The following is a 14,787-nucleotide window of genomic DNA, read 5'->3' as shown; positions in this document are numbered from 1 at the left end:
GAATGAATGAATGAAATGAGTGCCTCTTGCTCTATTTATCAAAGAGCCTCCAAGATGCCCAAGTGGGCCCAGCTCAGCTTCACCCACCAACTTTGATCCAGTGACAATGTCTTCCACATGTGGGTCGTAATTCTCCATGGGGTGGCCCCCATGCTCCAGTAGAGCCGCAATATTTCCCTTCCTTCCTAATGTTTGGGCCCCCACTTAATCCCAAAATTCATGTGGGACCTTTGAACCCACATCTCTTAAGTGCAAACATGAAATAAGACAAAATTGGGCAAGATTGCTAAAAGTGGGAATATCACAAATTATCAATCTAGCAAATCATCAAAAATCAACATTTAGTTGACGATATTGATAAACAACAAATGGTTTTGACATAAGCATTGAAGAGGCCTTTTGGCACTTCTTCTTAGGGTGCACTTCACATGGAGAAATTTTAATATTTGTTGCATGGTTGAGGTAGTTGCATGGCATAGTTTTCTTGGGAACATCTCACCTAGGTGTTGATTTATATTGCATGGATGTTTCAGCTACACTTGTCATTCTTTGGTCTTCTTTAGAGAGTTCCCTCACCTCTTTGACTTGGCACATATATTATCATATTTCAGGTGGTTATGAAGGACTTCTTGAGAGGCATCTGGTATACCTCGAGGGCCACGCTTGGCACATTGCATGCTCTAGCTTGGCCTTATTACTATTATTGGAGCATTCTCTTGGAGAAATCACTTGTGGAGATGGTCTGCTTGCTATTTTGGGTTTTGGCCACAACCTTTTTTATGGAGCGCTACATCTAGTTGGAACATTTCCAATTCATCCATGGAGTTGCTTGCCTTCGACTTTGCACATGTGGATTGGTTGCATGCATCTCGTGGTCCATTTAATATTTTTGGGATTGACCACTACCTTTCTTATGGAGCATTCTCCTAGAAGGATTATTTTATTGATTTATCTCTCATGCACCTTGGAGAGTGCAAGTCGTGATCTTTTATAGGTGAACCCTTGAGAACTTCCACCTAGGTTGAAGATTATCTTATTATACTTTCCATGCATCCATCTTCCAAGGAAAATTCTATGTGGACATATTGCATGTCGACTTGATCATCATGCCTATTATTGGTGGTACACCATTTGTTGGAGATCTCCATCGTATTATTCTTCCTATTTTTGGATGAGGGTAAGCTATCTTGGAGAGGCCTATGTCAACATATTGTGACATAGTCAACAATGAATTGGGGAAAGATCTAACTACTCCATTATTTTATTATTTCTTTGACTTGTGATTGAATAAGTTAGCAAATAATATTTTTTTATTGTAGGAGCAGTGTTTTAAGATTCGACTGGCTGGGAACCGACTCGGCCGAGTTGGTCCGAACCATAGCCTCCCCAAGTCAACCCGTCCAATCAACCGGTTCAGCCGACCGGGTTGATACTGAGTCGGCCGAGTTGTCTAACAAATCGACCGGCTCGATATTAACCCGGCCGGCTTCGCCGAATCCAAGCCTAGTCTGTCGGGTTGGAAAACAGTGCCCGTGAACCTAAAATCAACATTTTTTTTTTTTTTGGGGGGGGGGGGGGCTCCAAACATGTTTATATTTTGTCTATTGTGTATTTGGGGTCCATTCCCCTCTCCTAAGCCCTATTTAACCCACCCAACCCCTCTCATTTCCTCACAGCCATCTCATGCATTTGAGTGAGAATTTTAGTGAGATTTTGTGAGGAGTTGTTGAGTTTGTTTTTGGAGCAGCGGGGAGGAGTCTTGGGCAAGCATTGTAGCTAGAGTGAGGAGCTTCTTGGGCAGCCATTTGGAGCAGCATTGAGGAGTTGGTTTCTTGGAGCAACCTTGAGGAGGCAGTTTGTGCTTGGAGGTATTTTTTTCACTTGTAAAAATCTGTTTTTGATTATTAAATTTTATGTGCAAATCTAGAAATTGAGAAGAGTGTTTTTTGTGAAAGAAATGAACATTGAATCAATGATATTTTTTTTTGTTTTCATTTTCAGATTTTTTTGCTTTCATTTCCAAGTCAAAAAATGGCACCTAGAGTGAAAGATGTTACTTGGGCATATGTTGAAATGGTTGATAGTCAAATGCATTGCAAGTTTTGCCATAGAAAAATTAAGGATGGTCCTAGGGGCATTAATAAGCTGAAACAACACTTGATAGGGATTAGAGGCCAAATTACTCCATGTACCTCACCAGAAATTGGGGAGATTAGGAAGGATTTGTTAGCCAACTTTGAGAAGTTTAAAGAAGATAAGGCTAGGCAAAAAGAGTTAGAGGCTGAAATTGGGAGGAAGAGGAATATACAAAAAACGCTGCCTACCAACCCCCATTTTGATTTTGAGGGTTCTTCCTCTATCCCTTGTACTGAAGCATCCAACACCTTTCGATATGTTCCTCCCTCTTTTGAGTCTATTCAAGAAAAGGGTAAGGCTAAAATGAAAAAGGGTGATATGAATATCAAAAGCTATTTCACTGCCACACCCTCCTCTCCATCAGATGCGCATGGTCCTCAAGCTAGTAGAAGTCATATGCAGCCCACTTTAGATGACCATTGAAAGAAAGAATTGAGGGAGACTGCTTGTGATTACATATGTAGATGGTGGTATGATGTTGATATCCCCTTCAATGCTTCTTGTTCACCATATTATGAACCTATGTTCGATGCCATACATGTTGCTGGAAAGGGCTTCAAAGGCCCTACTATGCATGAGATAAGGGGGTATCGTTTGCAGAAAGAAATTGCCTCCATTAATGAGTATTCAAAATATTTCAAGGACTCGTGGGCAAGAACAGGATGTACCATCATGTTAGATGGATGGATTAATCAAAGAAACCTTACCATCATAAACTTTCTTATCTTTTGCCCACAGGGAACCATGTTTCTAAAATCAGTTAATGCCTCTGATAAGGTAAGAGATGGACAATTGTTGTTTCAACTATTGGATGAGGTTGTTGAGGAGGTGGGGGTGGTTAATGTTGTTCAAGTCATCACAGATAATGCCTCTAACTATGTTCTTGTTGGTAAACTGTTAGAGGAAAAACACAGAACCATCTTTTGGATCCCATGCGCTGCACATTGCATAGACCTCATGCTTGAGGATATTGGCAAATTAGATTGGGTCAAAAACATTGTAGATCATGCCAAAAGCATAACAATATTTATCTACGATCATTCATGGATTTTGAGCCTGATGAGGAAACACACAGGGGGCAAGGATATTATTAGGCCTGCCATCACTAGATTTGCTACTCATTTTTTGACATTACAATCTATGCTTTCATAACATAGAAACTTGCAAAAGATTTTTTCCAGTGAAGAATGGAATCAAAGACAGTGGTCTCACAAACTGGAAGGCAAAGAATTGAAAAAGAAAGTTAATGAAGAAATATTTTGGAGAAAGGCAACAGAGATTGTGAAGCTTGTTGAGCCACTAATTAAGGTGTTGCGGTTGGTGGATGGGGACAGATTGGGTATGGGCTTCATTTATGAGGCTATGGATCAAGCAAAGGAGCAAATAAAGAGGGCATATAAGGATAAAGTGGCTAACTATGGGCCCATTTGGGCAATCATTGATGAAATATGGAACAATCAACTCCATCGCCTTATACATGCAACTGGGTATTTTTTGAACCCACGATATCATTATAAAGCTAAGGCAACAGGAGCTTTGAAGGGGGAGCTTAGAGATGGATTGATTGACTGCATTGATCGCATGATCCCATTGGAGTGTGATCAGCTGGAGATACACCGACAGGTCACAACCTTCAGCAATGCCTCAGGCACCTTTGGGAGGAACCTAGCAAAGATTGCAAGGGAAGCAGATGACCCAGGTAAACAAAAATTTCAATTTTCAAATTCTTAATACTTATTTTGTTAAATCATTTATAATTTGAAAGTTGGATATAATTTGTAATTTTGTTGAGCTAACTCATTACACTCCTATGTTTTTTGCAGCACAATGGTGGGAGGTTTTTGGTAGCCATTGTCCTGAATTGCAGAAGTTTGCAATTCATATTTTGAGTCAAACTTGCAGTGCTACTGGGTGTGATTGCAATTGGCCTGTCTTCGAGAGGATTTGCACAAAAAAGAGAAATTGTTTGAATCAAAAACAGTTAAATGATCTAGTCTATGTCCAATACAACCTTCGGCTCAGACACAACCAATTGTTGAACAAAAGACCTGATTCAAATCCCATTGTATTGGAAGACATTGATCCAACATCAGATTGGGTTGTGGAGAGTCATCCAGCAGAGTTTGATTCTGATGAGGATCTTGATTTGGATTTACAGGTGGAGGCATCACTCGAACATAATGTTCAGTTGAATGCAGATCCTAATCCACTTGTACCAGCCTTAGCCTCAGAGCCAGCAAGTCCTCCAGTTGCAAGCGCTTCCTTTGCTCAGCCATGACAGAAGCACATATCTCATCTATCTCAGCTTGCAACTACTGCACAACCTGCTAGTGCTACCACTTCTACAGTTGTAGTTGGAGATGATGAGGAGGAGGAGCCGTGGGACCCCCTGTCTGACTCTGATCCAGAGATTGATCCAGATGATCTTGGCTCCTCTAGCAATAGCCAGTAGTACTGGTCACAGTTTACTTTTGTTGTAGAGGCCATTTCTAACCTCCTTGCTTATGTGTTTTTGTTTTGATCTCTATATCATCATCATGTATGTATTGGACAGTGCACTGGGTGCCATTTTGATATAATGGATATATTCATGAGCCTACTTTGATCATATGTTGTCTTCTATCTATATTCTGATGCTGGGTGTTTGGAAACATGAATGAAAATCTTTAAAATTATGTTTTTTTACTATAAAAAAAAATTGATGTATTTTTCACAACGACCGAGTCACTGAAATCGAGCCGACCAAATCAATACCAAGTCGGAGTTGACCCTCGGCCGAGTTGGAGTCAGAGTCGGAGTTTTAAAACATTGTGTAGGAGAGAAGAGTCTCCCTCTATGAAGAGGAGCTTTCTCTCATTGAGCATATGAAGATTAGGGAGCTCTCCCCTTGGACTTCATTTGTACATCTTTTGTTTGGAGCTTGATGGAAGATTGGGGGTATAATATCTTGTTTATGTGAGGCTTTCGTCTGTGCAATTTATTTTCCATGTGCTAAATTTTATTGTAGAACACCCTTATTATCTAGTTACAAAGGCCTTGTAATAAACCATGTTTCATTTGGACTAGGTTGCACGATGCTCCAATATGTTTCAGAGTTTCTGAAACGGGTACGTTTAGAAACGTCACCTCCCAAAAAAGGAAACATCAATCGAAACATCATCCAAAAAGTTATATTTGTTTATATATATATAAAGAAATTTATAAATAAGTGAATAACACATCATCTTGCAAGAGAAAAGGGAATAAGACCCATATATGACAATTTAGAAGGAAAACCTAGTCTATATTAACTCTCGTAGATGATTACATGATGATCGAGTTTCAGCTGAGCTTTGGAGTTTCGGGTACGATTACGTCCCGAAATGTCGGATTCCTAGAAGTTTTGTGCAACATAGCATATGGACAATGTAATGTAAGGAGATAGTCCCTTTTATTATTGTTGTTTTCATATTAAGCTTGCACCTAACAAATTTAGTCGTTGCTAGCATGACATGGCATCCCCTTGATAGCTATATTTTGAATAGCATCCCTAGCCTTCCAATGTAATTTTCTGCTATAAATTTCAGCAAGATAACGCTGATTTGTCGCATGCATAGCAACCCTTATTTCCTTACATCTTCATGCACTCTCCCTCTTTGATCCATGTTTCCTTGACTACATTTGCCCAAGGTTTGATTAGACACATAGTCTTGGGCTTTTCCACCTCTATCTTCATTCTCACGCCATTCATTTTCCCATTTCATATACTACAATAATCATGTTTTGTCAAGGCTTACTCTTCAATATATCACCTTGTGCCTCCACTCTATAGCCTTAGCAATCCTATCCTTAAGGAAGTCCTCCATGAGTTGGAGACAAGCCAACCAAAAGTTAGAGGAGAAGCTATTGTGGTGACAGTGGGTACTATTGTCGCCCAAATTGTACAAGAAAAATGTGACAATGCTCAGGGCGGGGGTTATCACTCCGATCGTCACCCTCTCCATTCTAGTTGTCTCCCTACAGTAGGCTATGGGGTGTAGTCCCTATGAAATGTGAAAATGCAAGACTTGTCAGCAACCGACAAGTCCGGGAGACACAATTGAATGGCCTAGCAACTTGGTTAAATTAGCAAGTTTAATGATTTGATTAGATTATCTTGAAAGGTCAATGCCTTAATGGAGTCAAATACTTGCTTTATATAGATTATTTACCATGTAACCAGATGAACAATTATTGCTCTAGGATGCTCCACTCTCCTAAATTAAGTGTGACACCTAAAATCTAAGTGAATTGCAGAATCTTGATTAATTTTAAGTTAGATGCCTACTTAGGTGAATCCTTCCTCTCAACTATTTTGAAATTAGTCTCTAGAGTAGGTTGTAAATGAGAAACCCAGGGAAAAATAACAAAGGCTATATTAACGATACCTCCCATGGAGTTCTACCCCCAATGCCTCCGGCGCTGCAGAGACTGTGGCTCTGATGACTGCAAGGTCATCGTATTATCGACTAAAGAGGATCTACTATCTAGGCCTCAAAAGTTGGGTGAGAAAGGTGATCATATATTTCTATCAACCAAGCTTATGCTTGGAGGTAAATTGATTAGTGCAAGACTAATCATAGAATGCAAGTGCAAAATATGTGTGATTACTCTTAAAGTGAAGTTGTTAAGATTCTTACGTACTTAAAACCAAGTTACAATATTTTTCAATTTAGAACAATGAATAATGACAATCTTCACCACAACAGAAAGTGATCAAAATAAATGATGCCAGAAAATATTGCCAAGATTACTAATAGACAATTGCTCATGAAATGACAATAAATCAACAAGTCCAATGCTTCTTAACACAATTAGCAACATCCAAGATTATAACAATATAATGTCAATGTGTCAATTAAATGCAAAAGAGAAAAATTGAATTCATTATGAACACAATTTGATTACTTCAAGATTTCTCTTATCACAATTATGATTAGACAAGTGCTTTAAGAGTGACTTAGATTAACAAGTTAGTAAATCCACAAGAATTGATTATTCCACAATGAGGAGCAATGAAATGATAACAATAACAAGCACTTTCTTCCAATTTGTTAGCAAACTTTAGACAATTTTCCTCAGATGTTTCTCAATAACAACTTAAGTGTGCAACTTTTACTTAGAGCTCTTTAGAGAGAGAGTCATAACACATATGCCAATTATGTCCTTTAAGCAAGATTGCCAAATTGGCACTTGTATGCAAAATGCAAAGATGCCAAAAGATGAATGAAAAATCCTGATGCAAAAAAAATGACAAGACACCAATGAACTTTTGACCAAGCTCTAAGCCCAAATCACTTCAACAAAGAATGCTCGTGACTTAGATTTGTTTCCTAGTTATTTTTAGAGCCTCATATGCAATTTATTGCTGCTGCAATATTATATTCAAAAGTCTGCAAATTTATATCAGACTCAGACTTTAGATTTATTATATCAGCCCTTAGAAACTGATACAATATGTCACAATGAGTTTAGAGAATTGAAACAAGAAACCTTCCAATGACCGTCAATTATTTTGTGACCACTTGTAAGCTATAGATCAGACTTTTGTCATTCAGGTCAGACTTTAAAAGAGCATATATCAGACCTATATCAATTCAGAAAATCAGTGATTCATTCCTCCAAAACTCAACAAGATGCCAAACAATTAATACTAAATGAGCTCCAAAGATTAATTAATGAAGTTAAGTGATTATTAATTGACCTTTTGGTCACTTTTAATGTTTTTTATTAGTGTTATAGGACTGAATAGATAGTTGTAGCAAAACAGAGATGCAAACGATGGATAGAGAAGCAAATCAAGAGACATAAGGGCCCAGTTGAGGGCTAGAAGGCTTGGAGATGACTTCCACTTCCTGCAACCACAATGTTAGCAAGACAATCTCTACAAACCGAATATAGGGCTAGGGCAAGGCTACAAGGCTAGGAAAACCACAACACTTGGGCTAGATGAGCCAAATAATGAGGCTAGAGGCCAAAGAAGGGCAATGATAGGCCAAAAGAGGCTGGAAAAGGCCACGGCTAAGGGAAACATGCCCACAAGGGCTGACACCAAGCCCTAAAAGGCTGACACATGGCAAGGGAAAACCTTAAAAGGGTCGCAGCAAAAGGGAAAGGCCCTTTAAGGCCTGCAGCAAGGGGTAAGAGGGGGGCCGAGGCCCCTAAAAGGATAGACAACAAGGGTTACAGCCCTTAAGGGCCTGCTGCCTAAAGGAAGAAGACTGAAAATGGCCACGGATAGCCTAGAATGGCCTGACGGCTTCCTTCTTCAGTTGGACGTTGAGTTTCTGGAAGCTGGGGAGGCTAGATTTTACCCTCAAGGACCTAGATCAGCCTTCCTTGCTTGGACGAATAAACCAGAAATAATTTGTTGCTTCGAACCCTGGAAATATCACCTACACAAATGAATAAAAGAATTCCAAACCCCAAATATATATACAAAAAATTTAAAACCCCAAATACTAAGTGTTGCAAAATAACAAGGGTTAGAAAAATAATTTACAAAATATTTACAAATGTACAATATTTACAAAATAAAATTACAAGCTCTCATTAGCATATTAATTCTTTTTAGCCCAAGATCAAATAATAATTTTGAAAATATTTTTTAAATAAATGGCAATTGATGGATAATTTCAAAAGATAAATTGGCCAAAAGTTAAAACCCTTCTGCAAAATAATTTACAACAGCACAATCTTAGAGCCCAAACAAGGTCGGCTCTTCCCCACAGTTTGTGAACTTAGATCCCAAGGGCTAGCGTACCTGTAAATCTCTATAATTTTCTTGAAACAACAAAACTTATAATTGTTTGTGCTCTTATATATAAAATACACGAATGTCTTTATAATATTTTATTAATATATATATATATATATATATATATAATGTACAAGGATAATTGAATGTTACAATGAGGGCCTACTTATATACCTAGGCAGGTGTCCCTTCATGATTGGGCATGCCTTTTAGACATGCCTTTTCACTTAACTAATGACTATTTAAATTTTAAATAATCATTATTTTGATTATTTATTATTTATATTTATTTTATTTTATATAATTTTATATTCGTAACATTGCCTCTTCCTTCAAAACAATTGTCCTCAAAGCTATATTGCTGACAATTTTCTTCATCTTGCGTTTGTCATCTCAGCATATGTAACTCGACATCATTGGTACCTCAACTTGTATAATTTGCTGGTAACACTGTCTTGAAACCAAGGTTATCTATTCCCCCTCCCCCACTTTTTCTTTTAATAATAATAATTTATTATTATTATAATTTTTTTTATATAAATTAATTAATTAAATTATACAGTTTGTAACTATATATAATATATAGTTACTAGTTGCAATGGTTCGAAAGGTTAAACATGGATCACACCATTTCACTCGCAGTCAATACAAAACAGTGGGTCAGACGCTAACAAAACGGCAGGTTAGACGGTGTTGGAAAAGCGATCGGGCAGGTAGGGTTTCCTGTTGGGATAGTGGTCGGGTGTTTAGCCAGTCGTCAGGCAAGATATGCGCCGGAAGGGACAGACGTGGATAGGGATGAGTGTTGGGGAATGTGATGGTCAATGGTTGTTGGGACGTCGCAGTTGGAACAGTGGTGTTGGCGGTACGGTGGGAAGCATCGAAAGTGTGGCGGGGTGCGGACAGGGTTTTACGCAGACAGACAAGCGGAAGAGTTGTGTTGGACGTCAACTTAGTGGTGGAGGAATAATTTGTCACACTACTCGGAAGCCAATTCCATGTGTTATTAATTAGATCGTATTCAAGCACCTCTATCACTCTTCGCTCAGAGATGGTGGTTGAAGCTATGAAGCACATGTGATCTCCAACACCTACACAGCAATTAGAGTTACCATATTTCGAATGCTTATCCATCCATTCCTTGCAAAGTAATTGCAGCACTTGCGTAATCTTCACTCATTCCCATGACTGTGAGTTTGAGGGAAGAACAAGGTCGTCGTCCTTAATTTTATCTCCCAAACCATAATAACCACCCTATTTCCACCTCACCTTCTCGTTTTGTCAAAGACTAATAATAGACGTGACCTGCAGTTGATGATTTGTGGGAAATACAAGGCGTCGTAGTCCTCTTGGTTCTGAACTATTTCAGGGAATGGTACAAGAAAAACAGGAATGGGCATGGGCACTATAGCTGAATTGTTTCCCTCCAATGGTATGTTGAAACGCACAATGTCGGATTACGAGCAACAGTAGAATGATCTGTTGCAAAAAAGAATCCCATTGTATAATGGCAGTATTAAATCATCAGGAAAGTATCCTGTGATAATAGTTGGTGGTGGAGGAGGAATATCGAGGTAATTTAGAGAAGACTACTCCTGACTGTTCTGTGGTTGTTGTTGCCTTTGGTGTTGTGAAACAACAGCTCTTGGAAGCATACCACTAATAAATTTTGCAGCTTCATCTCCTTGATGCTCAACTTCTGGTTTAGGAGCCTGTGGCTTTCCCCACAAAAGCTTTAATCTCAAGCCTTTTATAACTAGCTTGTTCAACAAATTCTCTGTTGCTTTCTCAGCCCCTTCTCTGGTTGTATATGTAACAAATGCACATGCTCTTTGAAAGACAAGTCTGATAGACTCAATTTCACCATATGCGTAGAAATTGTCCTTAAGATCAGCTTCAGTAACCCTTGAATCAAACCCGCCCACATACAGAGTCTTTATACTCTCATCTTAAGGAAGAACAAGAGATGGCATCTCACCATCTTTATTCAGCAACCTTGTTGTAACTGGATCATTTACTCCATAATATTGATCATTTATATTCTACTGAGAAATCTCCCCTGTTATAGGCATCTCATGTCGATATGGACATTCAGCACCACGTGTACACTCACCACGAACATAGAAACTACATACATGAGCACGGTTTCTTTTGTAATATGGTGTTGTCCTTTGAAGCTTCAATATTGTATCATTTGGACAAACCTTTCCATATGATGATTCATAATCTATTCCTGCTCTAGCCTTGTGATCCTGTTCCCTAGCAAAATACTCTCTATTAACATCACTCCTCAAAATAGCCTCATTGGAGTTAATGGCCAAGGTTGTATCTTGAACTTGGACTGGCAATCCATATTTGAGATCAAGCAGACACACTTGACAAACGTTTTTGAGTTTACAGCATGTTTGGCAAACCTTTATTTTTATGTACCTTACATCGCGACCTGGTCCCCAACTAAAAACTATAAATGGTCTGGAGCAAATTTTACACTCTTTGTCAAAATTTGCCTTCGTCATTTGCACGTAAGGGTTATCACCGAGACAAGACTCGCATATAATGGGGAAATCAGAGCGCTCCCTGTTAACTAATTGTTGTGGTATCTCTTCCCTAAGCTCACAACAGCAAGAAGAACAAAGATCATACTTACAATCATCACAGCTTCTGTGGAAACTTACGATATATGTGTTGCATGTGTCACAAAAATTACACTCTCGTTCTGGGTCAACATCAGACACTTGAATCTCCAGGTCTTCTGCAGGTTTTTTTTTTAACTTTGGCCTCAAGCAGTTTCAATTCTCCATCCAAAGCTAGAAAAGATAGCTCTTGAACACTTACATCTGAGCTCAAGTGTTTTTCATGTGGTTCATCAGGAGTTGTGCTTAACTCAGTAGCCAAAGATAACTCCTCACCTTTTATTTCCTCAATCGTTGGTGAGCTTTGAAAAAGATTGTTTGATTCACAAATTCCCACAACACTGACAATGTCATTGGATTGCCCATGGTTAATATCACATACAGACAGACAGTTTTCCGAATATGATTCAGAGTTATAAATATCCTTGGTTTGACTTTCATCCTGATGAACAGCCTGACTCTTGATTACAGGAACATTGTTGCCAGCATCCAAGTTGTTCACAGAAAAATTACCCCCACTAAGTATTTCAGTTGTATCTTAAAATCTCTGATAGTTGCATCTGATTCTGCATCTACTCGACTGGGTACTGAGCCACTTAATTCTAATTTATTAAACTTTTCAGTGACTTGACCAATGTCCACAGACCATACATTGTCCATAGGATTTACATATTCAACGGGCTTATTAATCACTTTCTTCTTGCCAGTTTCATCCATTGCAATATTAGAAGCTTGCCCTGATGAAATCCTCTTATCAAAAGTTGGCTCATGGGTAGTGCAATTAATGCTTTTCGACATTTTGTCATCTTGGCGAAGAACTTCTTCATCTTAGTTGTCACGTATCCACTTTGATTTTCAGTTTCTTTCATGTTACCCTGAGGAGTTCCTATTTCATCATGTTCAACATCACTTCCTTGATTTGGGCATTCTTTATTGTTAGTCTCCTCCATGTCAATGTATTCTTCTTTTAGACATGTTGTAAATTTTGTACATGATTTTTTAAATTGCTGAAATGTTTCTTAAATTTCACTTAACTGCTCAATGATTTCATGACGTAAACTAAATGGCATATTGTGTAACGGATAACGTCCAAAGGCTTTCATGGATTTGATACAACTGAAATGACAAAACTTATAATTGTTTGTGCTCTTAGATATAAAATACACAAATGTATTTATAATATTTTATTAATATATATAAAATGTACAAAGATGATTGAATGTTACAATGAGGGTATGCTTATATACTTAGGCAGGTCTCCTTTCCTGATTGGACATGTCTTTTAGCCATGCCTTTTCATTTAACTAATAAATAATTAAATAATCAATATTTTGATTATTTATTATTTATATTCCTTTTATTTTATATAATTTAATATTTGTAACATTTCTCAAGATAAAACTGTTAGATCATATGGTAAATCAAATCACCTAAGATAACTCGTACCAACAGAACGTTCTTATCACCGACATATAAAATAACAATTTGAAAATTATTCAGCACAATATAGGGTAACGCATACCACAGATCAGTAGATAGAAGAACACCATGAACTGAACCCCAAAGTCTTTATATTATGATAAAAAATGTTCCCAGCAGAGCAGTAGCTCAATACCAACGTTACAAAAAAATTCTCGTCCAACGATTGTCCAAAGAGAGCTCAATAGCTTCTTCATATAGAGAAAATCCCTCCAAGTGGAAAATAACAGTTGGTTTTATCCTCATCAAAATAATCTTGACCATTGAAAATAACTTGATCATATTTTAATCTCCACAGTCGAATTTTTATATTGAGGAAAAATTCAAATTTTTCCGCAAAATAAAAATTTGACCGTGGAGATTAAAAGATGATCAAGTTATTTTAAATAGTCAAGATTATTTTCAATTTGAATTTTTCTTAAAACTCATTTTTAATTAATCCAAAAATTAATATTTTGGATTAATTTCCCCAAAAAATTGACTAACTTAACCACCAAGGTCCAATGGCTCAAATTTTCTTAGAATATCCATTTTTCCCTCGATGAGGTGTCATGTCCCTTCTCAAATGAATTAGTCACAGGATGCAACAACACAATTTTGGCAGCAATTTTGGTTTAAGAGGAAGACCCCACACGCAGAAACTTAGGAACTATAGGCAATTCGAATTATTTTTGGCAGCTAGTGGAATGTGGGGGCCACCACATGCATAATTTGAATTTGGCCAAGGAGGACATTGGAGGGAATTCGAGCTAGTGGAAGGAGGGGCCCACAAGGGGCTAAAGGAGCCCAAAGTGATAAAAAGGATGAAGCTCCCATTTTTCACGATTCTGAATATTTGACAAACAAACTCACTCTTGTACGCTCTGTTGTTTAGCGAGTCTACCTGCTGTTTAGCCACAAGTCTTCCACATGGAAGATTCAACCTCTACTTCGGGGGACTATCTGTGCCCACCCTAGGGGGGCCATTCCACAAAGATTGTAGGAGTTTCCAGCAGTGCTTCACAGCTCATCTAACCACGCAAAGGAAGGGACTGCGTGTTTTCTAGGCAACCAGAAATACGCAGAGGTTGATTCAACCAGCCAAGGAACCACTAACTTGCTAGGAGTTTCTGGGAGAAAAGAATATGGAGGACTGAGGGTATTTTATCAGTGTTTGCAGCCATCCAACCAGTACACCCAGCAATATACATTTCTGGGCAGAGAGACTGCGCAGTGGCCTCCAGTAGCAAATTCGTGGGGCTTGGTTGAGCAGCCATCAGGGCCAAAGGCCATCCAGGAAGCAAGGAATCAGATAGTACAGGGGAAAGCAGCATTTTAGGAGTGTTTCCAGGTGGATTTGCAGGCTTTTTCCTGCAAATCGAATTTGGCAGTAGTAGCCAGGGAGCAGCGTCCAAGAGGCCGAAAATCCAAAATCAAAATCAGAGAAATTCCTTTCTGGGTTTTTCTAGGTTTTGTCCAATGAGTCTCAGGCTAAAAGGGCAAAATTCTCTAGGTAGTTTTTGGGCACTTTCCAGCAGGTTGAAGTCAGCAAATTAGCAATTTACTGGGACAGCGCAGAGCATAGTAGAGCAGCAATTGAGCAGCCATCTTTCCAGCTATTCCACCACCTAGGTTTGGTCCAACTTGTCCTTGAGACAAGCCCAAGTGCACTACCCCATTTATATATTGTACTCATGCTCTCATATTTCATAATATATGGCTCAGCAGTTCCAATATTACAGTGTCTCATGGGTGTTTGCTAAATGTTTTTAATTTTCCACTGTT

At 38.4% G+C, this 14,787-nt stretch overlaps 1 protein-coding gene across 1 annotated transcript in view; it reads right to left on the bottom strand.

The window, feature by feature from the left end:
• LOC149180406 (cycloartenol synthase-like) overlaps nt 1–14,787 on the bottom strand; it is a 303,462-nt gene that overhangs the window by 142,759 nt on the left and 145,916 nt on the right. The window contains exon 10 of the mRNA XM_089413870.1: nt 10,569–10,816. Within this exon, the coding sequence (XP_089269996.1) occupies nt 10,569–10,816 (248 nt within the window). The remainder of the gene's footprint in view (nt 1–10,568; nt 10,817–14,787) is intronic.

This window comes from Pinus tabuliformis, chromosome 3_2 (assembly GCF_031772625.1).
Source record: "Pinus tabuliformis cultivar Carrire ecotype Pingquan chromosome 3_2, CPIR1, whole genome shotgun sequence".
Lineage (NCBI taxonomy): Eukaryota > Viridiplantae > Streptophyta > Pinopsida > Pinales > Pinaceae > Pinus > Pinus tabuliformis.
Note: the sequence above shows the minus strand (reverse complement) of the source record. Positions and strands in the feature narration are given on the sequence as shown.